At 31.6% G+C, this 20217-nt stretch overlaps 5 protein-coding genes across 10 annotated transcripts; 3 read left to right on the top strand and 2 right to left on the bottom strand.

Moving 5' to 3' along the window:
• Positions 1-57: 57 nt before the first annotated feature.
• On the bottom strand, positions 58-1926 carry LOC122573365 (dynein light chain Tctex-type). 2 transcript variants are annotated; one of them, XM_043739614.1, is made up of 4 exons: positions 1789-1926; positions 899-985; positions 485-650; positions 58-398 (listed from the first exon to the last, which is right to left on the bottom strand). In XM_043739614.1, the coding sequence occupies exons 2-4, from the start codon at positions 920-922 to the stop codon at positions 250-252; spliced, it is 339 nt and encodes a 112-aa protein (XP_043595549.1). In that variant the 5' UTR covers positions 923-985; positions 1789-1926; the 3' UTR covers positions 58-249. The 2 variants fall into 2 exon arrangements, with proteins under 2 accessions (XP_043595549.1, XP_043595548.1); XM_043739613.1 differs by lacking the exon at positions 1789-1926 and adding an exon at positions 1127-1464.
• A 243-nt stretch (positions 1927-2169) lies between these two features.
• On the top strand, positions 2170-3119 carry LOC122573363 (distal membrane-arm assembly complex protein 2). The gene has a single exon (XM_043739611.1). It carries the CDS (start codon positions 2170-2172, stop codon positions 3007-3009), a length of 840 nt encoding a protein of 279 aa, XP_043595546.1. The 3' UTR covers positions 3010-3119.
• Positions 3107-4172, bottom strand: LOC122573364 (U11/U12 small nuclear ribonucleoprotein 25 kDa protein-like). The gene is made up of 3 exons (XM_043739612.1): positions 4052-4172; positions 3550-3864; positions 3107-3374 (listed from the first exon to the last, which is right to left on the bottom strand). The coding sequence occupies exons 2-3, from the start codon at positions 3835-3837 to the stop codon at positions 3120-3122; spliced, it is 543 nt and encodes a 180-aa protein (XP_043595547.1). The 5' UTR covers positions 3838-3864; positions 4052-4172; the 3' UTR covers positions 3107-3119.
• Positions 4173-4231: 59 nt separating this feature from the next.
• Positions 4232-6995, top strand: LOC122573362. 2 transcript variants are annotated; one of them, XR_006318722.1, is made up of 6 exons: positions 4232-4473; positions 4959-5516; positions 5596-5710; positions 5801-5947; positions 6023-6224; positions 6325-6995. XR_006318722.1 is itself a non-coding variant. In XM_043739610.1 (5 exons), exons 1-5 carry the CDS (start codon positions 4405-4407, stop codon positions 6142-6144), a joined length of 1011 nt encoding a protein of 336 aa, XP_043595545.1. In that variant the 5' UTR covers positions 4232-4404; the 3' UTR covers positions 6145-6995. The 2 variants fall into 2 exon arrangements, 1 of the variants encoding a protein (XP_043595545.1); XM_043739610.1 differs by having other exon boundaries at positions 6023-6995.
• An 899-nt stretch (positions 6996-7894) lies between these two features.
• Positions 7895-19988, top strand: LOC122573359 (long-chain fatty acid transport protein 4-like). Of its 4 annotated transcripts, XM_043739600.1 has the most exons (12): positions 9745-9852; positions 12182-12281; positions 12339-12737; positions 14259-14409; positions 14855-15092; positions 15568-15793; positions 17259-17457; positions 17926-18118; positions 18387-18533; positions 18640-18777; positions 18925-19082; positions 19253-19988. In XM_043739600.1, exons 3-12 carry the CDS (start codon positions 12724-12726, stop codon positions 19559-19561), a joined length of 1773 nt encoding a protein of 590 aa, XP_043595535.1. In that variant the 5' UTR covers positions 9745-9852; positions 12182-12281; positions 12339-12723; the 3' UTR covers positions 19562-19988. The 4 variants fall into 4 exon arrangements, with proteins under 4 accessions (XP_043595532.1, XP_043595531.1, XP_043595534.1 ...); XM_043739597.1 differs by lacking the exons at positions 12182-12281; positions 12339-12737 and adding an exon at positions 7895-8473 and having other exon boundaries at positions 9610-9852; XM_043739596.1 differs by lacking the exons at positions 12182-12281; positions 12339-12737 and adding an exon at positions 7895-8478 and having other exon boundaries at positions 9610-9852.
• The last annotated feature ends 229 nt before the right edge of the window (positions 19989-20217 follow it).

Genomic DNA, 20217 nt, shown 5'->3' with positions numbered 1-20217 from the left:
TATATATATATATATATACATACAAAAACAAAATATTTTAGTTAATAAATACAATAATTAGTGTCTTAAATGCAATGTATTTGCAATATAAAAAATACATAATATATCGCGAAAAGGAAGAAGCTATTGCGTAAAATAGATTTTATATTTCCTACACCATACTTGTAATTTTTGCAACTTAGTAAACGAAATTTTATTCTTTGTTGAGATTTTAGTTTATCAGAAAAGCGTTTAAAATACTAGAGTCAGTTAAATTGCTAGGCCAAATACAGAAACGATACAATACATTGTCTTGTTTTCCCAACGCACTGTACAACTACCATCAGTAGCATTATCCCAATAGCAAGAACTTGCAGTATGCAGTCCTGCTCCATTTTTTTGCATTATAGTACAAGTCACTAAAACAATTTTTTTAGTTCAATAAAAAATGAATTATTTAACTACAATTACTAAATTGGTTCTTATGAATTATAAAAATACATACCTATATATTTATATGGCTTTTGAAGTTTTGTAAGATTTCCCAAACATCCTTCGACAACATTCGAGGTCCACTGGTTTACTTTGTTATGTTGATAAGCATTTCCCCCAATAGATACTTCAATCGCTTCCTTAATAATTTTGCTTACATCATCGACCACAAATTGGGTCTAAAACATTAAAGTACTCACTAAACTATTATATAAAGATATTAGTCGTTTAAATCAAGTGTGAATGTACATATAAAATAAGCTATCAATATCAAGGTAACAGTAATTTTTTTCATTAAAATAAACACCGTTTATAATAAATAGATATATAAAAAAGCATTAAAATGTGAATCTATACTGTATGTTCACATATTCTGACAGTTCAGAAATAGACACATATTTTATTTGAAAAAGAGAAAAATACTAACCTCTTCTTGCATATCTTCCATCATCCTGTCAAACTTTTAATAAATTGCACACCAATAACTTTTATATTAATCCAAAAATAATTACCCCTTTAATCAAAATACGATTAATAGATTGACATCGCCAATACTATTAGAATATTAAATCATTTTTAATAATAATACACATTATTATAAATAAAAAATTACATGCTTTATAAATTATACTGGATTAATTATATTTTTTCCCACCTTATATATTTTTGCACACAAAAATACCGGCACAAGTATATTATAAGACGTATTGCAGTTTCATCGGCAACACCAAAGAAATATCTAACGACAATTACCGCAGAATGTAAATTGATTACTGTCGACTATTGAACATTACATATTCGTTCAGATGTTTGACATGTCAATTTCAGACAGTTTTAAATTTGAGCAAATAATTTAATATAAAATGTATCTTATCAAACTTAATATTTTATATTCTTTTGTTAATTTAAGTACACCTTCCTTAAAATATTAACTCATGTTTTTATAAATTGTACGGTACACAAAAGAAATTGTATAGGTTAAAATAATTACACGTCACAAACTACTTGATTCATTTAAAATACCTTACTTTTATTAAAATATTTATTAGCGTTAGTAGTATTACTAGTATTAATATTAGCATTAGTAGCAAACAATATAACATGTTAGTACGTAATATTATTTCGGTATTCAATTAATTAATAATTTTAATAATTCCTTAATTGAGTATTAAATTTATTGCATTAATAATTAGATAATATACAATAATAATAGCAAAACTACTGATATCCATACAAATTTTCAATACCATTCAATTAGTATTATTATAATGCTATAATTGCTATTGAAATAATTTTCAATTTAATGTATATACATACTGATCATCCATGATAGTATTCCTTGTTCTATTACGACACGTATGTATAACTATACCAAGTAATGTACGTAAAAGAAATCATTGGTTCGAGGATTTTTTATGATTCGTGAAATTTTTATAATTTAAATTACGGCGGTAAATCGATATATTATGTTGACTATCGACAGCACGGTATCATTATTATGCACATGCCCAGTGTATATTATTAGACATGTATACTCGTTGATGTTCAATAACTTTAGCGAGCAACTGTTAATTTTTGCAAAAGTATTGTTATTAAATGAATATTATAAAATTATACATATTTTGAAACAAGTTGTGAGACAAGACAAACATTTGTGAGACAAGAGATATCATTCATACATGAAACTGCATAATAAAAATGTTACGTCAACATTGTACCCGCATGATATTCAAACAAATTTTTGAGCATAAAAGTGTTTATAGACCGTTACAGGTTAACGTGACACGTTCGTTTTATGATAACTATGAAGCTATCAGTTACTTTATAAAGTATTTACGTAAACGACAAATTACTGTTGGAACAAAAGCAGAATCTTATGGCAAACACGTTTACGGTCCACCACTAGGAATGCTTATTAAGGTAGAAGCACCTAATATGCATGATTTTGTTGTATTACGTCTACAACATTGGTGGAAACGTCAAAAAGAGAATTATAAGGAATTTATCGAAAAGCAACAATATGAAAAATATGTCAAAGCCGGTCCAGATTTGGCAGCAGCTAAATATGTTATAGAGTGTAGTGGTAAAATAAGGTTCAAAAATCACAATGAATGGCTAGATAAAACTAAGAGGAGTGAACTCTCAAAATTGCCAGAAGAATATGATGAAAACTTTATTTTAGAGGAAATAGATTTCAATGGATATCCTATACAATATGAACATCTTGATTTTATTTTTAATCTCTATGATTTAAGAACACTAAGCTTCAGAGGTTGTAGAACAATTAATGATTGGTCATTGGATAAATTGTCTGTAGAATTTCCAAATTTAGAGCATCTTGACGTATCAGAATGTGAAAATGTAACAGAAAGGGGACTAGAAGCACTATACAGAATGCCTAACTTGAAGAAATTAACTGTAACTAATTTTAATGGATCTGCAGCATTCGATTTAACTTGTTTCTTATTAGAAGATGTCAATCCATATCTAACATGTGAAATTCAACAACCAAAATACAAATCTTTACCTAGAAAATAATATATATAAGAAATCTAATTAATAATAATAGTATAATGTACTTTTTAAAGCATAAATTCCTATGTAATGTAAAATTGCAGTATTTACATATTACACGTTTTATGCAAAAACTAAGAGTGTTTTATCAATTTATTTTTTTCTCTGCGTCTTTTTACATAATGTAATTCTGCTTTGTTTGTGATTCCATAAGCTTTTATATTTTCATTGTCATTTATTAATCTAACATTCTCAAAACATAGATGATACTTTTTCCAAATATGTTTCCAACTTATCTTTTTTTTAACTTTCTCTCTCTTCAGAGATAAATTTGTATGTCGTTTTATAGCTTTCTTGAGATCTAGGACTGTAGTGTGGTGAGGGGGTACCTAAAATAAAGAATCAATTTAAAATAATTCAAAAATTATTATAGATTGTTTTCCTAATTTTTCTTTATTTTAATTATCAAACACAGTAAATGTTATATACAAGCAATGTCAAATGTATAATAACGTAATACAAAATATGAAAAATATATAAAAAGTTATTTGAAAAATGTTTTACCACAATTCCAAGTTTTGGTAATTCTCCACGATTCAAATACAAAGTTATCGCTTGTCCTTGTGCAACTGCAATTTGAGCTTTGAGTTCCTCGATAGTAACATCCGCCGGTAGACCAGAAAGTAACGGATCACTTTCAATTATATTGCGAATTGCTCCTTTTGTTAGCTTGACTAATTCATCATGATCAAGTTCTGTGCATTTATCAATTATTTCTTCTTTTTTAATCAAATTATTTTCCTGCTCTTCTTTTGATTTAGCATTTTGAAATGTACACTGAATTTTATCCATAATTTCTATATATCGTGATTGAAAGTACTGTAAACATTGAATGCATAAAAAAAATATTAAATAATAATAATAATATTAAGACTTCGTGCTTTGTGTAAATCATGTAATATTCTAAGTTGTATCGTTTTGTGTGTATGTGTGTGTGTGTGTGTGTGTGCGCGCGCGCGCGCGCGTGTGTGCAGTCAAAATGTGCACATATAAATACATAAAATACCTATTATACGTAGAAAACATTGAGAAGCGGTCGACTTCCTTTCACACGGAGTTGACGCATGCGCAAATAGTATTTATTAGTGCATTGAGGGCGCGGTTGTCACCGATCAATCTCGGTTGCATTTATATGTGTGTGTAGTTATGTGTACGTATGTATGTATGTAGTTCATCCTGAAATTTTCTGGATATAGCGCGCGATACTTAGCTACGTTGTATAAGTTGTGTTACATTTCGATATTTGCCAAAGTGTGGTGATCATTCGTTATAATTGTACGATCGAACGCACGGAAAAGATTTCCGTGTTAGAGGTCTATTGATATTTAAAAGGATACCGAAATCAAAACATTTATCAAGATGACGATCATTACAAAGGCCATTACTGAGAAGAAGGAACAACCGTTGTTTATTGCGGAGAATTCAGCGGTTAGCACTATTTTGATATTTATCAAACTCTAACATTAGTGATATTTTAATGTTGTTAACGATGAAACATTAATAGAAGTAATCGTAGAAATTTTAAATTTAGTTTGCTCTTCATAAATAAATATTCATCATGTCATCGAATTTATTGCTTTCCATGAATTTTATTCATTTTTAATAAATTTATTTGTGTGTAAATGTAATTTTATCTTTGTCTTTTGCATAGTGCTGCGTATTTGATACATTTTATGACGTCGTTTAATAGTTCGTTACACGTATTCACCATTATCGCAGACCAGCGACGATATAGTGGTGGTGGGATTGTAAAATTGATATAGATAGATGAGAGTTCATTTCTAGAAAATTACTGTTCCCATTTAGTTAATCGTTGTGAATATTAAAATGATATTTTTTTCTTCATCAAACATTGTTTTCATCAAAACTCATGAAGTAGGGTTCAGTATAAATAAATATCATTATATAAACAGGAAAATGGTAAACGGGATGCAGAGGCACAATGCTTGAAGTCCGATGTGGGAGGTCATTATTTTGTTTCTCGGAGAAGCATTTATCGCATTCATGTGACCGCAACATTTTTACTGTTTCTCGTTGCATTGATGATACTGATAATTGGAGTCATAGGTGGATTATACATATACAGACAATATGCTAGAACACAAATGCACAGATTTAAAACTGGATGGTACAGCATTCCTTATGACAAATCAAGCAAAATACCTTATACCAAAGATGCAGTACACGAAGGCTTGGTAGCAGATCCTAATTTAATTATACAAGATTTGAGAAGAGCTACAGAACAAGAAGCTATGGATATTATGAAAAATATTGACTCTGGTTTGATTATAAAAGGTGCGAGGAGAACTACAGGTCAGAAAGCTACGGATATCGCGAAAAATGTAGATAACAACAATAGCTTCTTCAAGGAACGATTTGAGATCGATTTGGAAAATGAGCACTATGAGAAAATTGATGTGCCAGATTTCCGTGGCGGACGTCAAGGTCGATTTGTACATGATTTTAACATTGTAAGCATGTTGAAATATGTATTATATAAAGTATCTGATAGAAAGAATATATTACTTTGTATAATTTATTTCTTTATAGAATAAAACTGGCATAATTGATATTGATGGGCAATGTTGCTTTGTGATGCCGCTCGATCGTCAAGCAGTTTTACCACCGCGCAATATGTATGATCTTCTCAGAAAAATGTATAATGGTAATTTTCGTATATTTTGTAAAACAGATGAATTCGAATTTGGAGATAAGTAATATAATAATATATTTTTTATTTGTATAATGTTTGCAGGTTATTACGAAGTAGACACAGAGATTGTGCGTAAAACAATGAAAGTGGTTACTCCACCAATCTCTGATTTATCAGTTGTTGGGACATATATAGCTCGTGAATGTCAGAATTTACCAACATATATGTTGACAAAAGTAAATTCAAATGGTCGGTATATTCAATACTATCTAACGATTGCTTAATATCATTGACTGGATTAATGTATATATTTTTATTTTGCAGTTGTTAAACGTAGCATATCAAATGGAGTATTTGGACAATTTGCAGGAAAAAATATCATAGAATTTGACATTTTGAACTTAGAAGATATAAATGCATATAACAAGAAAAGTCCACAAAATTGAACAGAAGGAATTTATAATTATTTTAGAATATTTACCGTTGTAGATCAATGTAAAAATTATATCCAATCCAGCAAACTTAGGTAATTTCTTTGTAAATTGCTACAAATCATATTGCCACCAACTTCATTTTTTTTAAATCCATGAAGAACTACTTATTTTTAAATATACATTCACTTTCAGGACGTTCATTAAGTCTTCCCATCATTTCCTATCTTAGCTCCAAATCAGTAATGCTATAATAAAAATACGCTATGTTAGTTATTGTACATCTGTTTAACATTTTATGAGAGTTTAATTCAGTAGCATGCTGATTATAAATGGCTGATGCGGTTGCAGAACTATTACATTTTTACATAAACGTGTGTCAAGTACATATCCAACTTAAGTAACAGTGAAATGTCAGTGGTGCTTATTTATAAGGTAGAACTACATTTATTTACTTTTTATGCTTAAATTCTTTGTTGAACGGTTCTAGTAAAATGATAGAGATAATTCATATTAAAATTGTTGTACACTTAATACATAGTCATACAATCGAATGACTAATAATTGTACAAACTAGCACGTTATTTTATAAATCGTATACTGATCCTATAAATCACGGATTTAAATGTTTTTATGAAAAATAATTTACACTTTCACCCGTTTATGAACAGTTGTAGTTTAAGAACTAATTAGAATACGTTTAAACGATATTTGTTCTTTCGTTAGATAATAATAAATGTGTTGCAGAAACACGTGTTCTATAACACGTATTCTGAAAGAAGTTTAGCAGTAAAATATGTATTGAAAATGATGAAATATGAATAATAAAGTTACTGTGACCAGGTCAATAGTATGAAGATTACAAATTAAAGCGTATGATTGAATAGTTTTACATCAAACTTTCTTTCTGTCATATAACATTCCTGCTATGAATTTTGATTTTATCGACGCTCAATATAAAAGATTTATATAAATTACAAAGAGAGTTAATACATGTGTATTATTTTATCAAATTTGATTGCCTCAAGTATATCTGTCTTCTTTAATTTACCAAATCTTCATACCAATTTTAATAAATTTAAAATAACACTTTAAATTTAATAGGTTTTGTTTTAATGTGATTATAAAATTATAGATATAATCAGGATTTTAGTAATTTCAATTGAATTTCGCTTCCTGGTAATCAGTTTTATTTAAACCGTTTGGAGGTAATGTGAATTTTGTTTTGAAAATCAAAATGATGCGCTATTGTATTACCTATTTGTATTTTATATATATCACAATATTTAGTATTATTTAAGTTTATTTTTCGTATATTACAAATCATATATTTTCGATTAAAATATACTATGCTATATGAATACTGATTATTCATTGTTCTTTAACATATAGATGGTGCTGCAATCTAATTATACGCAGATCATTAAAAATTATAATTGTTTCATTGACAATATGATCTTTCTAGAGTATTATTGTATTTATAATTAATAAATATGTAAAAGTAAATAGTAATGGCTGCAGAAGTTTTCATGTTGAAAAAGTATCGTACATAACAACGTATTATAATAGTTACCAGAATTATAATTAAATTGAAATCTCGAATAAAGGTCTACAGCAGATTTAACATATTTTGGCAAAAATGATTTTTAAGTTACATTATTCCATAAGTTTTAAACACCTCACGCGCTTCTTATGTTTATTGCATTACATCACCTTCTGGCGAAATATCTGCAGCAAGTTTGTGTGTATGAAGACGACCGACAAGAATTGTAGATTGACGTCTATAGTCTATACAAATGAGGAGCAAGAAACGTAATGATATAATTTTTCAAGCATTCTTTACGCAAAAAGCAAACTGTTTCTAATAAACGTTTTCGAATAGAATTTTTTTTCCATTTCACTTTTCTTTGCTCGTTTATCTTTAATCGTGATTTTTGAAAAAAAACTCTCAATAGGCAAACTCGAAAGCAAAAAGCATACACGAAACAAAACGGCGCTTGCTCAGGTTCGCAGAGTGGCTGGGCATGCCTAGTAGCGATGCGACAGGAACGTGAAGTTGGAGGAACGCCGTTGGTAGGAATCTGGTTAAAATAAAACTTCGATTTTCCGTTGCTTTGTACGTACACTATCGCTCGGAAATTATTCTCAGTGGTGGCGCAATAGCGAAGTGCCGTCGGAACGCGGTGTCTGCAGTCCAGTCAGTCGCTTTGCCGGCTGTTAGTGTTGTTGGTGCATCGTCGAGAGTGGCCTCGCTCCGAGAGGCACAGGATATTGATTTGCACGCTGTCTCGTACGATTTTCAATTCAGGATCAACCGTGGTGCTTCTCGTACCCCTTGAAACGAGTAAGGTACTTATTTATTCTCGTGCACCACGTGCAATTTCATTTTAACAGAAGAAATCTTGAATAAAGTTGCGGCGATTTTGTTAAAATTACTTGGTATTTTGTACAAAATATATATGAGGGACCTGGATTGGGATTGGATCAAAAGATTGTGATATTTTTATATGTTGTCTCAGCTGGATCGTGGTATTAGTAAAACATAGGATATATTGATCGTCGCGATTGTAATTGTGATATAAAGGGATATAAAGAATCGTGATAGTGGAACATCAAAATGCATCGAATTTTGCATAGTTATAGTACAGTAATATCTTATCTGGTTTCGATATCTAATAATAACTTAAAATGGTCGTGGTATTTACCTTTTAAAACATTAACTCGTAGGTTTTCGTTATATATAATTGCGTGTGAGGAAAGTGACGATGTAACATTCGAGCATGAAAGATTCATCGGGGCGTTTTACGCGGTTCTGGATGTAATATTGATCGTGACACGTTGCACATAGGTATAAATGATCGTTGTTGTGGCACACGCGTATCCCTATAGCGGAAGGTTGCAGTTGTCGGAGCTGTAGCACGTGCGACTCCAAGACAAGGAGACCGTTCAAGCAATCTCGTGCATCTTTGAAACAAAGAACCTTGTCGTATTAATTCGGTATAAGTTCTTCAACAAAGAGACTGACCGTGGTTCATAGCATGACTCTCAGATGCAAACATCGTTCGTGGCGTGTTTTTATTAGCTTCGAAATAGAAAATACTGGCCGTGGCATTTAAATGCGCCAGAATTTAATAAAATTTAAGAAAGTTTGGCTCGATACGCGAATAATTGATACGATTACGTTGTCAACCCTTAAAATGCTAAGTATTGATCGTTACACTTTGTGCGAGTCAGAAATAAAGCTACTGATTGTGTTACCTTACGTAATTTTGAAACGCCACAGAGTGATCGTTCTACATAGAAGTTAACTTCCCTATATGTGAAATAGAAAATTAAATTAATCTTCTTTGGTGCAAAAGTAGCGACGTCGTTCCCGTGGAAACGTTCTTACCCTGCGTAGAAGAACAGTACGCGATATAATTCGTCTTTTCATATTCGATATACATATAAGGAAACTGATCGTCATGTTGTCTTTTGCAGTTCCTAGGTACGGGTACCAGAACTCAGCGAACAGACTGGGTGACGCTGGATCATGGATGTTACACTTTTGCTGTTAGCTCTGGGTGTTATTGCTGCGATGTTCGGTGTTGTGGCGACGAGGTTCGGTTTCCCTGGGTTCAACAAGATTGCCCAGGTCGCGCTTGCTTTGGCCTTACTTCCAGTTATCTGCAGATTTCATCGGAAGCTATATATCATTTGCAAAGTTCTACCTCGTGACCTAAAGTAAGTTCCAAATCTATTATTATCTATCGACTGCCAATTTTTATGCATTCGTGGAGAATTTGAAAGCGCAACAATGAACATAATGCAAGAACGTATAAAACGCTCGAATTATAGCGCTCGTTATAAGATTTATTACGGTACGTAAACTAATTCTTTACCTAGAGTCCATTTATGTTATATTCGCGAAAATATAAATTTTTCTAAAGTTATCAACATGTTACATGTGGAAACTGATAGGATCGAAGTAGACAAAAATTTTTCACCAAATATTGGAAATTGTTGAATGTCGATAATTGGTGGATGGTATTGAATGTATCAAATAGCAAAAATTATATAGTATTCGTTAGTAACTCTTTCGACCGCGTCAGAGGTTATTCAGGAGGTAGTAGCGAGATATTACTTAAAAATACAGTGAGAAAGTGTTGAAGCTTTTAGGAAAATGAATATTTATTTATATACCTATATTGATCTCGGTTTAAAGTGCATAAGGTCTTCGCGAGACTATTGTACGACAAGTTTTATTACTAGAAAAAGTTCACGTCTGGAAATTTGTACTATGAATCTCTTTGGTCGTGCTATATTTCATAGCCTTATCACGTGCAGGTCATTCGCTGCGTTTATGAAGTATTTATAAAAGTAATGTTTATTAGTCTAGACTAAACACTTCGTGGTTGTCGTAGTTATATAATAACGCGTAATAATTAACGCGTAAAACAGCGAATTTTATTTTCTCTCTGTTTGCAACATTTATTTATTTAAAAATCTACTTATCATATTTTTTCCTATAATCTATATACATTATATTTATTACGCAGTTAGAAACAGAAGTTTACTAATAAGGGAATAATGGCAAAGAAAAATATAGGAAGCTCGATCCTCTATACGCTTGATCCCAATAATTCAACATTCGTATCGCGGCTCCTTATCAGCCTTATCGCCTGTTTCGCTCTATACAAAGTCATTACCAGTACCTTCGTACAGCCTTTTTAATTGTTTTTCAAACGTTTCGCTTTCGTCCGCGACGAGAAAGTACTTGCTTATACCAGACGCGTTTCTTCAATCATGAACGGTCACTGACCCGCGTAAGGCTACGCTCGTTGGCTAAAAAGACCGTTAAAGGAAAGAAATGCTTACTATGGTACATATGCTTGTGTTTACTCGTCTTTTATTTTACGCATATGTCGCAAAAGTGATACACACGTCACTTGATAGTACGACAAAGTGGTATCGGTAGTGTCAGCATCGGGAGCAGAACGCGGAATTATTTATCTAACGCAAGAAACATAGTTCCGTTACCATCGATGGTTAAATGAACTTTGATTGCGGAATACAAAGGTTAACGGAGTAGATTAAAGAGGGATGATTTGATAGAATATTTGAAGATCAAACAAGATGCGAGAAGGGTATGGAATTGTTATTGGAGAAAAATGAATCGTATCTCTCTCTCTCTCTCTCTCTCTCTCTCTCTCTCTCTCTCTGCTACTATTCATCTCACAATAAATATATTCCTCGCACTTTTCTGTACCCAAGAGTTGCCCGTAACCGTTGCATTGTGTCGACGCATAATACTATTAGTCAATTGAGCGTATTTGTAAAAGTTGATACAAAGCTGATCGAATACAATTTCCTGTATGACAATGCTTAAGAGGCAGGAAAAATTTATTTTCCTATTTAGTATCACGCTTTTAATTGCTTTTAATCTAGCGATATGAGATCAATCGGTACAAAAGGTAGAAGTAAATTGCGTTATAAAATATCGAATGTCTTGAGAAGGAAGATACTTCTCATTATCACTGAGATTTTTATCAAAAGCTCCTGTCTTCTTCGAGTAGTTGAATGAATATGTTTCGCGATTATTCGCTAATTACATATATATTTTGCGAATCAAAGAATCGATCTTAGATAGTAAATACGAGCATAGAAATCTCGTGGGATCTATCCTAAGTCTATTTTAATACTATTTGTTGCTCCTGATCAGAATTAGCAGTGATTATGTTCTCGCACCACTGTATACGATATACACAGGGTAATGAAAAAAGATGAATTTTCCTATCCGTCCAGTAGATAGCTGAACTATTTAAATACGTATACACATACTAACTAGTACATAAGATTTCATACAACTATTTGTTATAATTTATATTAAAAGATGAGCATCGAAGCTTGTTATTATTGAAAAAGATGCACGTACGCGCATCGCATTTCCTGTGACTGATAAAAATTCCAAAGTTCAATCAATGTGTATCTTGGACTATGCGATAATGTCATTTAAACTAACTTATCACTGACAAACAAATTTGAATTGGTTGTAAGTTTTACTTGTTTTTAGATGATTGTTCAAAGTTCAAACATTATATATGATGTCCTATCAATGGCTCCTCGATAAATGATCATTAACATTAAAACGTGTTATGTTTATGATATGAAAGGTAATATAAATGGTAGCGTAAACAGCAATGAAATTTTACCGTCCAATAAAATTGCAGATAAATGTTTGCGTATAATCACAGTTCTCGTATCATCCTAAATATTTGTTTCGAAACAAACGACACAAGCGATTTCGAATTTTATAATTCTCTGTATGATGAAAATTTGCTGAAGAAATAGAGAACACAGCGTTAAGGGAATAAAGGAACGGATGAACTAAATGTTGGATATAATTAGAATTTGAAGGAGAAGTGAGAAGTTTCAATCTTAATTATCAAAGCTGAAGAAGTTGGATAATTTTCAATTTCAAACGATGGGAATTCGAAGAGAGAATATACGACATTAAATACATACGAGGACAAAGGGAAATGAACCGACAGTTCTAAATATGATTAAAATCCGAAGAAGACATAGAAAGTAGAAAATACGGGCGAACAAGGGAGAATGGATTATACAGTGTTGAGTATTTATAATTAGAATTTTAAGACATAAGATGGATAGCGGAAGGGAGTATGCAATCCTGGAGGTCTAAAAGAAATAAATCCAACATCTTCTTTCGTTTACAAGTATTTGGTGAAAAATCGAGATTTATATAGGGGACTTTGAGCAACGTCTTAACTCTATGCTCATATTTCGAGTATAAAATTTCGAGTTTTTAAATCCGACGTGATTACGTATCCTCGTAATTTTGAACGATTAAACTTCATAGAGAAAACTGGAAATATAAGGCATAGACAACAAAGAAAAGTAGATTATCTAAATTTAAGTATCCTTAGAATTTAAAAAGAAAAAAGAAAAAAAAGAAAGTTGAAAATATGAGGCATAGATAGACAAGAAATTTTTCAATTTTAAATATTCAACAATGAAATTAGAAGATAAGAATATTCAACGCATTAGGCGATAAGAAAAAGTAGGTCGTCTTTTGTTAGACATATTACGTGCATACGTATGTTAGATATAGACTACCAGCATATCGCAAGATATGTATATCTTCGCGATTTCTTTATTAAATCGTTTCGAACATTGTTGACTTGGTTATAATTTTAAACTTGGTTATAATTTTAAAATTGCGCTCAATATCGTATGTGTGAATAAAACTAGTTTATATTAATTATAATTTTGGCAGTATGCCATTAATTGGTACTATATTCTATCAATGCGAGTAAATTTACTTCTTAGCAGAAAATTAATTTATTATCTTTTGAGTCTTGGTCAAACTGTTACCTTCATCTTTTTTTCCTTTTCTGTCTAAGATACGATACGATGTAATACCTTTGTTATCAAGTTTTCACGATACATCGTAACATTAAACGACAAAGCATTTTTCGTATTCTGCCTGACTTAGATGTAGATATTATCTAGAAACTTTTGTCATTACTGATTGTTAATGACACTGGGTTTTACCTTTTCGTTAGCATTTACATACTTATCTGTAGCTTATCAAATCTAATAATTAAATACAATGCATGTAATCAATTATCTATTTCACTTCTAATAATAGAGGAACTTGGAAAAAATAATACAATTGATGACATTTCTTCTTCTTCTTTTTTTTTTTGATGCAATCTTAGGCAAAGTTAAACTTTAATTAGAAGGTCTGTAGAGTTCCAGAATCTTGAAAATTCGCTAAAATATTTTTGCGGTAAATATATTTATTTAGAGAAATTAGCAAAGTTCGATTATGCTTCGTGAAATTGGAACAGATAAACGTTATCTTGTTTATGCAAATATTTTTTTGTATGAACGTAATTGCGTCAGTGTGGACGTAAAAAATTAAGATCAATACTTTTTGAGGTATCATAGTGCCGAAAAAACGCGATAAACGTTAAACGAAAAATTAACCGACGACTTTAAATTAAATTCATTAATTTGGAAACGCAATGAACATATAGCTAGAAGGAAGATTCGAGTCTTTCGATAAAAATATATAATTTTATTAATCATTTAATCTGCTGCAAAATTATGTTCATAATTTTCAGATTCCTGTATCGTGCTGTTACGGCGGAAATCGAAATAAAAGGGCAACGTCGAAACAATATGACCGTCGTGAAGGTATTTAAGAAAAGAGTGGATCGTTATCCTAACAAGCCTTGCTTCTTCTTCGAGGATCAAGTTTGGACTTATTCCGACGTATGTACATACATATGCAAGCTCAATGCGAGCTCAGTAATTTAAATCGTGGAGATTAATTTCTTATTTGTCGATTTTTTAAATCTTTTCTTTAAAGAACATTGAAGCAGAGGAAGATTGCATCTTCGTTTATATATCTGCACGAATCTTGTCTGTTCAAAATAATTTTCTATATCTATTTAAATACATCTGTAGTAGTGTATAAAAAGATTGTAAATTTATTCAATTAATTCTTTAAACATAATTGTAGAAAGTCAGACAGGTATTTCATGCATCATTACAGATTCAAGTGAAAGAACATCTCTGTTTATTTTACTCTCTTTTTCTATTTATTATTTATTATTTGCAAATAGTACACTAGATATAACGATTGGTTATTTTCTGTCTTTCATCTGCAGATGTAAGAGACAATAGGAGGATAATGTTTAAAAATTCAAACTTGCAGATTAATAAATATAGCAACCAGATAGCATATGTTTTTCAAAAAGCTGGTTACGTAAAAGGAGATGCTGTGGCCTTAATGATGCCCAATAGACCGGAATATGCCGCGATTTGGCTTGGCCTGGGAAAACTCGGTGTCGTTACTGCGCTGATTAACACAAATTTGCGTCTCCAGTCTTTGATTCATTGTCTTCGTATCGCTGAAGTGAAGAGTATCATTTACGTGGAAGAATACTCGTCTGGTAAATATGACATGGACGTGATTTATTTTGCAATAATTACGACGTGATAAAGAAAGGGGGAAAAGGCAATTGAAAGAACGAGACGTCACAAAGAAATCGTTATTTAAAATGTAGAACAATTATTAAGTAAAGAACGTTGTTAATGGAATTGGAGATAACTTGCTATCTTTAACGTTTAATTTATTACAAAATGTGATTTTCTCCGATTATACATGTTGATTTTAGTTGTTGAGTATGAAAGGTTGTATAAAAATCAGAGTGCGACGGCGAGAACAGTAAATCAAATGCTTGTTCAGCCATTAAAATCGTGAAAATAAAGTTGAAGAGATAGAGTAACAGTATTCTTCTAACAATAGCGTGTAAATCGTAGTGTAAATTATTGAATTTTTTACATTAGAAATAACAACGATGATTATAGAAATGTAGGTAGCACAAGAATTCGGATAAATATATAAAAATTGAATTGTCTTCTTAGCCGTCGATGACATCATGGACTCGATCCAGGGAATCGTGAGATACAAAGTATGTTTCAAGTCTGAAACCTGTGAGAGCGGAGTGTACGATTTGAACAAACTTATATCGGAAGCCAGCACAAATGAGCCTGTCGTAAAAGACGAACCCAATTACCAGGATAAGCTGCTATACTTTTACACAAGCGGTACCACTGGTTTACCGAAAGTTGCGATAGTTCTCAATTCGAGGTAAGAACGCATATTCTTTAAATCTTTTCTTCGAATGTAGCGAAATAAAGGCTTTTTATCCTTTTACCGTTAGTTCGATTAAACAGGGTGTTTGGTCTACTTAGTATTATTTATAAAATTATTATTTCGAATCGTGTTAAACGTAATCGTTAGTTTTGAAATTATAGTCGTAGTTTGACAAATATCGAGCAAGTGAAACACATTCTGTATGACGCGGTTTGATATTTTTTGCATTGAACTTTAACTAAAAAGTGGTCAAGGTTGACAGTATTGTTAGATACTATACCCTAGAATTTACTATAATCTTTAACACAAAAGTTGATTTATTATGTAAAAATATCGACCCTCCGTGCCTAGGTCAGTCTTGAACGACAAGATTAAGACAACCCTTTAGAAACTTAAAGTCAAATCAACGGTATTCCTTTTAATGGTATTATATGGCGATTGAGTAAATCTCCTGATTACAATTAACTTCCTAACATAATTATAGAACCGATAATTCCAGGTCTGCGTAATTGTATTATCCAAAATCTAATAAACGATATAATTCGAAGGAAACTCTAAAGAGAAAAATTATCGTAGAAAAGGAAATCAAATTTTAAAGGTAGAAACGATTGTACGTGCATTAAACATTGAACGTTTCATTTATTGGACATTTCGCTACTACAAATAGTTATTAGTTCTAGTGTGGTAGATTAATTTATTGTTAGCAGATAAAATATTTGTTTTCTACGGATAACGGTATCGTTGGAAATATTTTATCGAAAATATGTGATTTTCCATTCTGCTCATTATGGAATATATAAAAAAAAAAAAAAAAACAGATAACGGAGCCGATTTGTACCGTTAGAGCAACTTTTTAGTAAAGGTTTTTAAACTTTCATTTATGCTTAGGCAGAGTTCCGTGTACAGAATGAATTATCTCCCTGCTGAACGTATAAATGATCTATAATCCTCTCAGGAAAGCCTTACGACTCGTCGAGAATGAGATTACATGTAAATGTAGTCTCTTTACCCAGAGACTGCTTCCTGTCTGCCTGCATTATGACTGTTTTATGCTACTAATAAAATACCCTAGCTCCTGTCCATGTCAACTTTCATTTCGTTCATATCGTTAATTCTTTTGGATGAAATAAAGAAGCAATTTAATTCAATCATACGTCATATATTAATTTTGAACATGGCGTGCAATGAAAAAGTATATAGAAAGATTTCAAGAATTTCCTTCAATTTTAGATTCCTACATTTTATAAATATTTTATTTCTGCCAACATTCTTTAAAACTATTTCAATTTCAATTCTCGTCAGATAAGATTACATCGAATCAGACAATAACGGTTTGAACGATTACTATTTATGATATAAAAGTACTATTTGTGTTATAAATAATTGAAACGACATTAATTATTTCGTTGTACTTTATGATACAAAGAATAAAAATAATAACGTAACGTATGTGTTACAGATACTTGCTGGTCGTAATGCCCTTTAATTTGGTGGGCTTGAGATCGGGTGATATCCTATACAATCCAAATCCCTTGTACCATACTGCTGGTGGAATGCTTGGAGTAGGTTTCGCAATTCTGAAAGGTATACCAACCGTGTTAAGGACCAAGTTTTCAGTGTCGGCTTATTGGACAGATTGCATCAAATATAATTGTACCGTAGGTGATTTACAAAATTTTTATACTGTATAGCGATCTCAGTGAAATTAATGCTTACAAAATTGGATTTTCAATTCGTTCATTTTCCTCACGGTATCCATTAGTCTCTTCAAAGCAGAAGGAACGGCTTATAAACAAGAATAAGTTAGTACATTGCGCTATACAGATTTGAGTCATTTTCCTATGCGTAAAATTAAAACATATTCGACGTTATTTTGTTCCTAAACTTTATGAAAAACAATTAATTTACTGATATCGTTAATACCTCTAAAGCATCCAAATTATATTAAGCGTTTTCATTACTGATTAATTTGCAGCAATTGCGTAATTTATAAGAGAACACTTTTTATTATTAATGCGTTTTTAATTACTAAGTTAGTGCACGGCGTAGTATAACAATTAATTGGACACTGTGCAATTTTCAAATGTAATAGCCCGTTCCTATCAAATTTTAATTCTGTTTGTTAGGCAGCGCAATACGTCGGTGAAATGTGTCGTTACTTGCTGAACGCACCCCCTAAACCGGAAGATAATGCGCATCGTTTGAGACTCATGTTTGGAAATGGCATGAGGCCGCAGATTTGGAGCGAATTTGTCAAACGCTTCAATATTAAACGAATTTCCGAATTCTACGGGTCTAGCGAGGGCAATGCTAATATTGGTAACATTCAATATTTTAATTATATATGTAGGAACGTTATATAAAAACATTTGGAAAATATTCTTATATTTTATATTGCAGCAAAGCATCTGTCTTTATTATTCAATTTCGAATTTCGATCGTATTTTATATTGTAATCAATTTTACTTACTTATAGCATTCAAATAAAATTGTAATAATAAATCATAGACCGATATTCCTTATTCTAATTTTTATATTTAATTCTTACAGTAGAGCTCTTAAATAATTTGTTATTATTGTATTACAGCTAATTTAGACGGTCGAACTGGCGCCGTCGGTTTCGTGCCGCTAATTGTGCCACGAGTGTTTCATCCTCTAGCAATTATCCGCGTAAATAACCAGACATACGAGCCTGTTAGAGGGACGAATGGCTTATGTATAAGAGCAGAAACAAGTAAGAATTTTACTTTGATATTAAACAATTAAATTTATTTTTGTAATACGCTTAATACGAAATTCTATTTACTTTCTCTGTAAAACCATCTTTTTTTTTGACGTAGATGAGCCAGGCATGTTCATAGGATTAATAAAAGAAGGAGACGCGTTAAGAGAGTTCAATGGATATCTGGATAAAGAGGAATCGAAAAGAAAAATAATACAAGATGTGTTTGTGAAAGGTGATAAAGCCTTTCTAACAGGTGAGTTGTACTTAATAACTGATAAGGGACTTATTAGGGCAGTCGTAAAACGACCTTCGTCCAATCAGATGTTCATTGAAATAAAAGTCTTTACCACCAACTATTTTCTCTTAAGATAATTTCTATTTTCTGGAATTCTTTTTTTAGGTGATATTTTAGTAGAGGATGAATACGGTTATATCTATTTCAAGGATAGAGTAGGCGACACGTTTAGGTGGAAGGGAGAAAACGTTGCTACTGCAGAAGTGGAGGGAGTTATCAGTAATATTGCAGGGAAAAGAGACGCTACCGTTTACGGAGTTCAGGTTTGTTAACAAAAATAATTATATCCGCTTTTAATATAACATTGATACATAGATAATTTTAATAAGAGACATGGTTAATTACTGCGTAAAACTTGTCACACTTTTTTGAATATAAAGTTTGACTTGTATTTCAAATCTAAAAACGTGAATTAATTTTAATATCACCGAAGGTGCCTGGAATGGAAGGAAGAGCAGGAATGGCAGCGATAGTTGATCCAGACAGCCTTCTGGATTTCAAAGCTCTTGCAGAAGGTTTGGAGAAAGCACTGCCAGCATATGCTAGACCAATTTTCTTGCGAATTGTGAAAGAACTGGAAATAACAGGGACATTTAAGTTGAAGAAGATGAACCTTCAAGAGGAAGGCTTCGATCCGAGCAAAATTCAAGACAAGATGTACTTTTTATCCGGTAACAAAGAATACGTCGAAATCACACCAGAACTTTATCAAGAAATTATTTCCGGATCGAGAAAGTTCTAGTTGTAACATTAACGCTTGGCGAGCGACACTCAATTGTCGAATATACTTGTAAAACGAATACATATATAACTTTTTTTTACAACATGAATATGACTTTCTGCACGCGCCTTGTAGATACAATGCATAGGATATTATGTAATAACATCAGGCATGTTAAACCATAGAATTATAGGCGGACGTTTTTTGAACTTATGAAAGGAAGAGGAGAGAGTTATTTTTACGAGGGCTCAAAAATAGGAAAAAGAGATAAGCGAAAAAGAAATTACATTTTTGTCATCAACGACGGGAGACGAATATGGTGACATGTTCCTGTTTATTTTATAAATACTGTGTATATTTTTAATCAAACGAAACGGTCCGTAGTATAAGACAAATTGGCATTGTAGGTAGGAAGATAGCAACGAATAAAATCATTCTTAACACGTAATGCTGATTTTTCATCGGAAATACCTTATTTAAGCATATAGAAATTTCTCAGGTCTTTAGATAATTCTACCTGCGACTATAAAACAATCAAAAAGAAATAAATTACTTACGTCTGCAGTATTTAGCTTATATGTAATTTGTCACGTCGTATATCGTTTGCAAATTTATTATTTATACGTATATGTTTATTGAATTTGCACTCGTCCCATTTGCGTTTATATCAAAATGCC

Source organism: Bombus pyrosoma, linkage group LG12 (assembly GCF_014825855.1).
Source record: "Bombus pyrosoma isolate SC7728 linkage group LG12, ASM1482585v1, whole genome shotgun sequence".
NCBI classification, from domain to species: domain Eukaryota; kingdom Metazoa; phylum Arthropoda; class Insecta; order Hymenoptera; family Apidae; genus Bombus; species Bombus pyrosoma.
The sequence above is the reverse complement of the archived record's forward strand: the minus strand, read 5'-3'. Positions and strand labels throughout refer to the sequence as shown.